This window comes from Panthera uncia, chromosome B1 (genome assembly GCF_023721935.1).
Source record: "Panthera uncia isolate 11264 chromosome B1, Puncia_PCG_1.0, whole genome shotgun sequence".
Lineage (NCBI taxonomy): Eukaryota > Metazoa > Chordata > Mammalia > Carnivora > Felidae > Panthera > Panthera uncia.
The window spans coordinates 3,646,484-3,656,544 of record NC_064811.1 but is presented as its reverse complement, the minus strand read 5'-3'; the positions used below and the strand labels follow the sequence as shown (position 1 = coordinate 3,656,544).

Sequence of the window (10,061 nt, the reverse complement as noted above, 5' to 3'; positions counted from 1 at the left end):
TGGATGGATGGATGGATGGATAAATGGATGGATGGATGGATGGATGGGAGAATGATTTGTGTCATGGCTGACATGTATTGATCCCTGAAGAAGGTTCTAGTTTAGTCGGGGAGAGAGACACATGCAAGTAACATGAGGAAAAAAATCAAAGCGTAGACTGGGCACGTGCCTGTCTACACCCGTAAACCAGAGCCTCCTTCGGGGATGTGTACAAGTACACTGATAGAACAAGGCCTAAAATAAGGATTATTTGAGTTCTTTCGAAATGGAAAGCATGTGTTGCGAGCGTGTATTGCCAGGTAGTGGCTGGCATCATATTTTCCTTGTAATGTGCAGGGTTATGTGCCCTCCGGCACCCAGCGCTGGGACAGCCCTGCCTGCTCCCGCCGGCTCCCATGGGGGTGGGAGCCCTGGGAACCACTGATAGGAAGGAAGGGAAAACGAGGGAATGTTCTTCATGCTGGCAGCTGTCCTGGATAGGCCTTTCCTCCACCCAGGCACTGAGCTCTTAACCGCTGCACCAGCCCTGAGAGGTCACTCCCCACCCCCTCCTCCCAGGAAGCTCCAGGTTGCTGGGTGTCACTCAGGAGGCCAACCCAGGCTCCTTGCGAGGGGAAGCCCCCAGGGGACTCCTGCCTCCCAGCCCCTCAAAAGCACTGTCCCGATTGGCTGAATCCCCAAATTCTTGACCAAAATACAAAAGGCACAAGTTTAAATGTATCTGTGGCTCAAAGGCCTCAAAAACCCGGAATGAGCTTCCTGGCTGCCCAACAAAGCAGTGAGGATCTGGAGGTGTGTCACCGGGAGCCAACCGGCCACGCCGAGGAGGGTGGCCCAAGGCAGCCTCCCTCCCTCCTGACCTCCCTGGACCTCAATTTCCCCACCTGTAAAATGAGGGCGCCGCCCCTTCTGCACTGACAGCCTGGGGACACATTCCGTGAATGTCCCTTTATCTGTCCCCGGTGTCTGTTAGGTGACTGGCAGCCTGAAAGCTCTGGTAGATGGAGCATGGAGAGCAGACAGCGTCCCTTGAAAGACAGACGTGTGCACAGCTGAAATTACAGACCGGGTTCGCCCGCTGAGTAGTGCCGACACGGCCACATTCACCGCGGCTCTGTGTGCGATGCGTGCGTCCCAGCGCGCCTGTTGGCACCTGGGGGCAGATAATACCCCCGTCATCCCGCTCATCTGTCTAGCTGGCTCGTTTCACTCATGCCGTGGCCATTTCTCAGCACCGTTCGTTTGCCAGACGGGGGAGGACACGGGGTTCGGCACCTGCCCCTCTGCCCCTCCCTCGTCGTGCCCCTTCCCGCCTCCACGCTGCCGACCGGGCGTCCCCTCCACCTGGCACGGCCTTTCCTCTTCCCTTGGGCCGAGCACATTTGTCTCTCCGGGCACAGCTCGGGGGTCACTGCCTTCAGGAGTCTCCTCCTGATGGCCTTCCTTCCCGGGTCCATCAGCCGTCCCCTGTCTGCTCTTACGATCCCTCGGGCTTCCAGATATCCTGGCTCAGCCTGCGGTTGCAGGGCATGCTTCTGTCCCTGCTGGATTGAGAGCTCTCTGGGAGCAGGGGCCGTGGTTGATTCATCTCGGACCTCCCTCAGCTCTGCACAAGGCTCGACAGACAGCAGGTGGCCAGAAATGCTGTTGAATAAGTGCAGAAATGGAAGAGTGAGTGGAATTGGTGAAGGAGAGAAATGTGAGGATGGAGGGATGATGGATGGGTGAATGGACAGGTGGATGATGGACAGATGGGTGGATGGATGATGGATGGACGGATGGACAGACAGGATGATGGATGGATGGGTGGAGGGATGGATGGATGATGGACAGATGATGGATGGATGGATGGATGGATGGATGATGGACGGATGGACAGGTGATGGATGGATGGATGGATCAATCAGTTGATTGATCAATGATGGATAGATGGACAGATGGATGGATGACGGGATGATGGATGGACGGATGGTTGGGCGGATGCATTGGTGCTTGGTTGGACCTCAGGAGAGATAGCAAGCAAACAACCCCTCACCACTCTGGTTGGGACTCACTTTCACTCATCTGAAGACAATCCATTCCCTTTGGAATTTTCCACTGACATCTGTACTTGACTCTGGATGAGATAGTCCCGAGAGTGCCCCGTAAATAATGCTGCAAATTGAGAGTGACGTATGAGTCACCCAGGGCAAGGGCCTCTGGGGCTCCAGGCAGGAGTCCAAAAGGGCTTCAGCATCACCTCAGGTCCCCATCGTCTTGGGGGCTGTCACCCCTGGTCCCTGCCAAGACCACAGGGGCAGAGCGGAGGCCTGCCAGCTCCAGCTCATTGGAAAATCTGCTCATTCCAGCCCTTCCCAGGGGACTGTCTGGGGCAGGCTGGGCTCAGCCCAGAGGCCACCATGACCTTCCTGGCACCTGTGCTGTGTGAGGTGGATACTGTTCCCTCCATGGGAGCCCATTTGGACCGTTTCCTCATCTGTAAGCTGGGGTTGGCGTGGACACTGAGCGGGGCGTCTTCCCACTGTGGCATCACCCCAGGATTCAGTCCGAGCCTGTAGAGGGCCTTGAGGGTGGTGGCCCATCAGCCAGTCTGGCACTGGGCTCACGTGAACCACGGCCAAGGGGGACCTCCTGGCGGCCCAGTCGGTTTGGTGGCCCCTTCACACCACCCTGCAAACGTCCACTCGACAGATGTTTAATGAGCGCCTCCCCTGTGCCTACCGTGCCTCTCACCTGTACTGCCCCACGCTGCCGGACTTCTGGTCGCCCCTGCAGCCAGCCCCCCGAGGGGCTGTCTCCAGATGCAAACCCAGCTGTGCCCTGCCCCAGCTCAAAGCCGGTCGGGGGCCACCCCGACCCCATGCCGGCCCAGCTGGAGCACGTCCTTTTCGCCAGTCCCTGATCAGCAGCCCACATGTATTCTTGTACACTCGATCCTTGGACGCCTCGAGTGCCTGGGTCCCGCCTGCACCCGGGGCCCTGCCGGAGCCGCGAGGCTGACTGGCTTTGGGCAAAGCGAATCCTTTACTGCACAGACTGGGACCCAGGGCCCAGGCATAGAGGTTCCACAGGCGGGTCAGTGTAGAGAGAGTACAGAGAGGGGCACACCCGCGGATGGCTTTCGGTGTGAGAGAGGTAGACCCGGGGCACACGTAACTCTCGCGGGGGGCTGTGTCTGGGCACAGACCTTGGTAAGGCTGGCTGACCCCCAGGGCGACCTTGCCCCTGTTCCGGACCAGGTAACCTGGGCTCGCAGCTGGTGGAGTATAAGGAGGAGATGTACATCACGTCCGACTGTGGGCACACCTGGCGGCAGGTAAGGATGCGGAGGCCTGGCACATTCCGCCCCCATTCCACGGAGACGCCCCCCCCCCCCTGCTGAGTCTGGGCTGGTGGGGGGGGCTGGGAGGCGTCCAGGGGTGATGGTTCGAGGCAGCAGTAATGCAGGAAATGGTGGAACCTGCCAGGGCTCCCCTGTGCCCTCGTGCAGGGCCTACCTGAAGCTGACATTCCCAGCCTGCAGAGCTGAGACGGCGAGGGCGGGTGGGCTGCTGGTCCCGGGGGCTCCGGGCAGGGGCAGTGCGGCCACGAGGCCCAGTGCAGGGCCGGGGCTCCGGCCCGGGAGAGGCCTGTGTGCCTCTACACCAGCTGTTTGCTTCCCGCACAAAAGGCCTCACCGGGTCCACCCGCCTCCACGGAGTGACTGTCCCTGCATTAAACACGTAAGAAAATGCGCCGAACTTCTGTGTGCATCTACCCTCCCAGACCGTGTCCGAAGCTCTGTTTCAGGGCAGGGTTTGCCTGCCTGAGGCCCCTCTGGCGGCCCCTCCCCCAGGTAACACTCGGGACAAATGCTTTACTCCCCAAGGTACCCAGTTTACCTAGAGCCTGAGTGCAAGGCCCTGACATTTTTCAGAATATGCAAGAAGCAAGGAATTTTGAAAAGGGCAAAAGAGACTTAGTTATAATGTTTCTATTTCACCAAAACTAGTGAAAGACGACCAAACTTTCTTAAAGGTCACCTTCCGTCCATTTATTACAGAAACATGCACCCCGTTCGGGTGAAACAGACAAGGTGCTCAAATTTCATAGAAACTGACTGCAAGACATTCCTGGTGGCCACTGTCGTTCAGCAACGGGCTGAGACTCCACACTTGGGAATGCGGGAATCGGACGGGAGAATGTTGATTCTGGTGCAGCGGCGGGGGGGGGGGGGGGCGGGGGCGGAGGAGGAGAGACCGTCTGGGCTTGGAGTTCGCCGTGGGGGTGGGAGGCGGCGGGGGACGGGCTGTGACAGTCACAGAGGGCACCGCTCAGCTCAGGCACGTGGTCAAGGATGTAATAAGAAGTGTCTGGGAAGAGGACTCTCGGAATATGAATTACAAGTGACGGCGTGTACAGCTGCTTAATGGACATAACCTTTTCAAAACACAAGTTCCCGAGGATGGTAGAAAAGCAAAACAAGGACCAGAAGACGTCCAAAGAGGGCCCTCCGAGTCTGGGGTGTGGGGAGGCAGGGGAGATGGGGACCAGAGACCGCCTGCCTCTCCCCCCGCGCCCCCAGCCCTGCTGCCTGGGGGCTGATCGAGGCACAGAGAACCATAGCTCCGGGAGCTCCAAAACCCCGCGACCCCACTGGGGAGGGCTGGACCCCGGAGCCCCCTCTCGCGGAGTCCCAGGCTGATGGGAATGGAGACGCGCTGGGGGTCCCCTGCGATAGCTGGGAGGCGCCCCCATCTTGGGGGTGGGGGGGCGCGGGGAATGTCGTCCAGGGAGGAGCCGCTGGCTGGGTGTGCACACGCATCGGCCGGTGGGCCCGCGAGTGCCTCCCGCTCTGGGACAGTCAGGCTCTGAGGACCCGCCCGTGATGGTTTCGTGGCACCACACGCTGCCGCTCCATGGCCTTATCCCCCGGGAGAGAAGTGAATTCGGCCCCCAGTGGAGCAGGAATGAGGGTTCCGGCCGCGCGGGCAGAGGCCTCTGCAAGTTCAAAGCATCAGGAACAGCACCTTGGGGGAGACAGATGCGTTTGGCGTGGGACTGGCAGCTCAGGGGTCCCCACGCGGCGAGGAGGCTGGCTTCTCCTTGCATATTTCCCGGGACGGGGAGCTCACTCTCTCCAGGAGGAGGAGCCCGGCTGCTTGGGAATTCATTTTCCTGGGCTGGGCCTCTGCCCCTCTGGTCCGTCGCCCCCCAGCACCCCCGGGAAGCTGCGAAAGGGAAACGTGTTGCCATCGCCCTGCTCGTAAGCCTCCCGACTAAGCCTCCGGTGCCTCGCCGCCGTCTGCAGGAGGAAGTCCCGCCCGCTGCTGACACGTGTGCCCTCACTGCCCAGCCCGGCTCAGGGGCCTCTGCCCCCCGGACCCGCTGCTCTCTCGAACCTCCTGCACACCTCCCACGATGCCCCGGCCCCCCTCGGATTAGCCCAAGCGACACTCACACTGCCACCTGCACCCGGGAGCGCCCGCTAAGACCTGCACCGGATGCGTCCAGAAACCTTGCCCGGGACCCACCCCTGCGGTGGCAGAACGCGGGCTGAGTACCGAGTGAGAGGGCGTCTGAGTGGGTGTCACTGTGACGGTGACCTGCCTCCTTGGGGTCTCTCCCCGGGCCCAGACTGTCATCCCTACCCCTGGACCCCAGCGCCCAAACAGAGGAGACCCGGAACACTGGATCTGCTGGATGAGTGAACAGTTGGGGTGGAAAAGTATGAATGTTTCTTCTGCACGGTATCCTAAAATCCGCAGACCGTCCCCTCCCTCATCCAGGAAACTCTACCTCTGTTAATGTGGCCTCCAGCAGCACACTTATCCCAAGCACCGTTAAGATTGAGGACCCCAGGTGCACCCACTCCTCTGACCCCTGCGGGTTGGGGGGGGGTGGGCTGTGAGTCCAGGGAGGGTGCCCGGCAGGGGCGTGTCCGCGGGGCACCCAAGTTAGTGCTGTGAGCCCCCACTGCAGCCTGCAGCCTCGTTGCACACAAAACACAGCCTGCCCTCCCACTGCAGGTGTCCCGCTCATGGAGACAGGAGGCCGTGGACTGAGTCAAGGTGGGGGCTGGGTCCGAGAGCCGGGGTCTACCCTGGACTCGCCAGACAAGCCACCGGGTGTCTCTGAACCTCTGGCCCCTCTTTGGAAGATGGGAAGATAACCTCTGAGCGTGGTTGCCACTAACGGGACCCTGGATGCACAGCAGGGGCCACCGTGGCCACCACCCCGCGCCCGTCCTCATCCCCCTCCCCCACGCCACCTGCACACGTGTTTAAAAACTAGTTCATAGACACCCAGCCCCCTCTCCGGGCTCTCCTGGAAAAGCTGGCCCACGTTTCGGCAGGGCGCTTGGAGCCGGCCCCCGCCTGGCCCGCCTCGCTCGTGCAAGGTGCCCGCCGGCGTCCTAGAGGCCCCTGATGGGTGGCAACCGTCCCCGGCAGGGAGGGGCTCACCCACGCCTGGCCCTGTAGGTTCCCCTTCTCTGGGTCGTTTTGCCTGGCCTGACATCCTCCGGCTGCAGACATGAAGTAGGGGAGAGAGCGCGGGCTCTGGGGTTCATCTGCTAACTTCCCACCATTTCTTACACGGGGCCTTTCTTCTTTATTCAAGCCGGAGTGTTTCCTAGAGAACTCCTATGAGCAATGGGAAACACCGGCAGGACTGTGGAGAAGGTGAAAATACCTGGGGAAGGGTTTCGTAGACCAGGGGGACAGCACGTGCAAAGGGCCTGTGGTGTGTTCAGGGAAAGGCAGCCAGGGTGGCTGATGTGTGGGGGCAGGAGGACGTAGGCAGGGGCATCTCCTGCAGAGGCCTGGAGGCCATGGAAGGGTTTGGGTGGGATTCTAAAGGCCGTGGCGGGCCACTGGAAGGTTCTGGTAAAATTTTACATTCCTGACGTGAGGGGCATCTTCTCTGCATCCTCCCCACCGCGTCCTGCCGGGTCTGGAAAAATCCAGCCTTCATGTGAGGAAAGACTCAAGTTGGAGGGGCGGGAAGAAGGCGCCGTCCGATGTTCTTTGGGCGGTTCCCCCGTTCCTACGCGCTCATTTGTCCTAGAACGTTCCCTCCCCGAGTCAGGGAGTTTTCCGGGTCTGTCTGCCCAGGCCAGAGCAGGTGCAGCCGCGGGACCGAGGGGCCGGCTGAGCCCCGCCTGTTCCGGCCTCGCCGGGCACTGAGTGGGTCGTATCACCGCCGGCTCGGCCCTGCCCTCCCTGGCTCACGAGAAGCGTCCCCAGGCCCCAAGCTGCCCGTGCGGGCGGGAGTCGTGGCCAGCCCCCTCGCCAAGGGCTCACTGAGACCCTGGGCAGCTGGCACGGAGGAGCGGGCTGGCCCAGGTGAGGGGCTGGGGAGGGGTGGGGGGTCCCGGCTCTTTCCCGACTCCCCCCGAGTTCCCTGCGCTCCCGCCACAGAACCACAGGTCCTGACGGCCGACGGGGTGGGAGGTGAGTGGGCTCCGTGAAGGGGCCGCTTCTGGGAGAGGTGCAGGGTGAGCGACGGGACAGGGGATGCCGGGGGGGGGGGGGGGTCCAGACCCTTGCTCGCCGTTTGGATCCTGTGCTCACAGAAGATCTAGCGCAGGCCCTTTGCGACCTGGCCTGACCCACCTGCCTGCTGTGAGGTCCTGGCATGCACCGCCCCCCCCCCAGGCCTCAGCTTCCTCATCTGCGAAATGGGACCCGATCCCAGGGCCACCAGGTTTATCTCCCCCTGTGTGAACCGTGTCCAGGGCGCCAGGCCTTTTGTCACCTGAAGACGTAGCGGCCACTCATTCATTCATTCACTCTCTTACTCACTCATTCATTCATTCATTCGGTCATCCATCCCCCACACAAGCTCCGCCCCCAGCTCTGAGCTGAGCCCCAAGGACCACAAAGATGACTCAGAGGCAGGCCCTGCCTGGGCCGAGCTCCCTGGCTGGAGGAGACAATGACAAATAGTGTAGTTGGTGCTGAGGCTGTGGGCCCAGAGGCACTCCCCACCCGGCCTGGCTTCAGGGAGGGCTTCCTGGAGGAGGCAGCATTTGAGCTGAGTCTTTTAAAAAAAAATGTTTTTTCTTTAATGTTTTATTTATTTTTGAGAGAGAGACAGACAGAGAGAATGAGCAGGGGAGGGGCAGAGACAGAGGGAGACACAGAATCCGAACCAGGCTCCAGGCTCTGAGCTGTCAGCACGGAGCCCGATGCGGGGCTCGAACTCACAGAGCTATGAGATCATGACCAGAGCCGAAGTCGGACGTTCAACCGACTGAGCCACCCAGGAGTCCCTTGAGCTGAGCCTTAATGTCAAATTGGGGTTTACTTGTCCTAAACGCCCTGCTGACTTCCGTGATTTCTTTCCCGACGTCATGCGTCCCCGTACAGGTGCGTGAGCTTTCCCCGCAGAGGGCCGGCTTCCTGCGCGTTTATCTGCAACTTAATCTCTCGCGTCACTGGTCTAGAAACTGCCACGCTCGTTCGGTCAGGCCACGCACACTGAGTCTGGGGGGTGCCGGAGAGCATGGGTGGGGGCCCGGGGGACACGGGGAGCCCTGGGCCAGCTTCCTGGGGCTGCGTGAGGACACCTCTGCCCCCAGAGAGTGACCCACCCTCAGAGCGTGGCCTGCCTCTCTGCAGGTGTTCGAGGAGGAGCACCACGTCCTCTACCTGGACCACGGCGGCGTGATCGCAGCCATCAAGGACACCTCCATCCCCTTGAAGATCCTCAAGTAATGCCATGGGGGCCCAGCTCGGGGAGGGGGCATTGCAGGGTGGGTGGGGTTCCTCCAGCTGGGAGCTGCCCCCGGCTGGGCCTGGGGACACAAAGAAACAGGGAATGGCAGCACAGTAGGGTCCGCGGGGGGGGGGGGGGGGGGGGGGGCAGAGGAAGACTTGGGGCTGTGGGCCCGGAGGAGGCCCCCATCCCGGCCTGGGGGAGCAAGGAGGGCTTCTCAGAGGAGGTGACTTTCAAGCATCAACAAGAGTTAGTCCCGTGGAGGAAGCAGGGCCAGGCAAGGAAGCCGGCAGCATGTGTCCAGGTGAGAACAGGTTTGGATGGGCTTCTGACATCTAAGGGGCAGTTGTGGGGAAAGGAGGGCAGGCGTGAACTCTGGACTCGGAAGGCAGAGAAGGCAGAGCCAGGGGAGCTGCTCGGAAGCCAGTATCACTTTAGTCTGAAAAGCAGTTTTCTGCGTTGCAAGCCGGTGGCACCGTGATATGATGAGTTGGGAGGCAGAACGCCCCTGTCCCTGGCCTGGCAACGCCTGGGCTGGGCTCTAGGCACCAGGGGTGGGGGTGGGGGCTGACCTGGATGCTCCAAGCCCAGACGACTGCAATCCAGGGGCTGAAAAGCAGCTGCAGTGTACCCAGAAGGCACGCCCAGAACGCCTCAGCTGTGCTGTTACTCAGGAGATGCGGGTGCTGCTTGGGGCCGGCGGGCGGCTGCTGTGCCCCCGGGAAGGGGTGCAGGTGCGGCCCGGACCTCTTCTCCCAGCCCCCTCGGCTGGGCAGCACTGGCCCCCCGGGCTGGGGCGGGGCTGGATCCAGCAGGGCCGCTGGGCCTGGCCCCAGGGAGTGCTCCCGCCCGCCTGCCTGCGGTGGTGACGCCCCTTCTCCTGGCAGGTTCAGTGTGGACGAGGGCCTCACCTGGAGCACGCACAACTTCACCAGCACCTCCGTGTTTGTGGACGGGCTCCTGAGTGAGCCGGGGGACGAGACGCTGGTCATGACGTGAGTGCCCACGGCAGGGGGCGGGCAGGTCCCAGCCGACCCCCAGGGGGACCTTGCTGCTCCGAGGCGCGTTCAACAGCGGCCTCCCCACCCCCTCCCTGGCCTCCTCAGCCCATGTCCACCCTCACACCTGCCTCCTTGTCTCTTACTGTCCACGGTTCCTGTCATCCCGGGGGACGTCCACCACCTGCCCAGGATCGCCTGGCCGGTGAGGCTTTGAAGCCAGTCAAGGGCCAATTCTGGGCCACCTGCCCCAGGCTGCCTCTGGAGCTACCCTCCTCCTCCCCCTCCTCCCCCTTCCTCCTCCCCCTCCTCCCCCTTCCTCCTCCCCCTCCTCCCCCTTCCTCCTCCCCCTTCCTCCTCCCC

The 10,061-nt window shown here is 61.8% G+C and overlaps 1 protein-coding gene across 1 annotated transcript in view; it reads left to right on the top strand.

The window, feature by feature from the left end:
• SORCS2 (sortilin related VPS10 domain containing receptor 2) overlaps positions 1-10,061 on the top strand; it is a 262,786-nt gene that overhangs the window by 228,301 nt on the left and 24,424 nt on the right. The window contains exons 11-13 of the mRNA XM_049632622.1: positions 3,240-3,316; positions 8,604-8,695; positions 9,588-9,695. Coding sequence (XP_049488579.1) covers positions 3,240-3,316; positions 8,604-8,695; positions 9,588-9,695 — 277 coding nt within the window. The remainder of the gene's footprint in view (positions 1-3,239; positions 3,317-8,603; positions 8,696-9,587; positions 9,696-10,061) is intronic.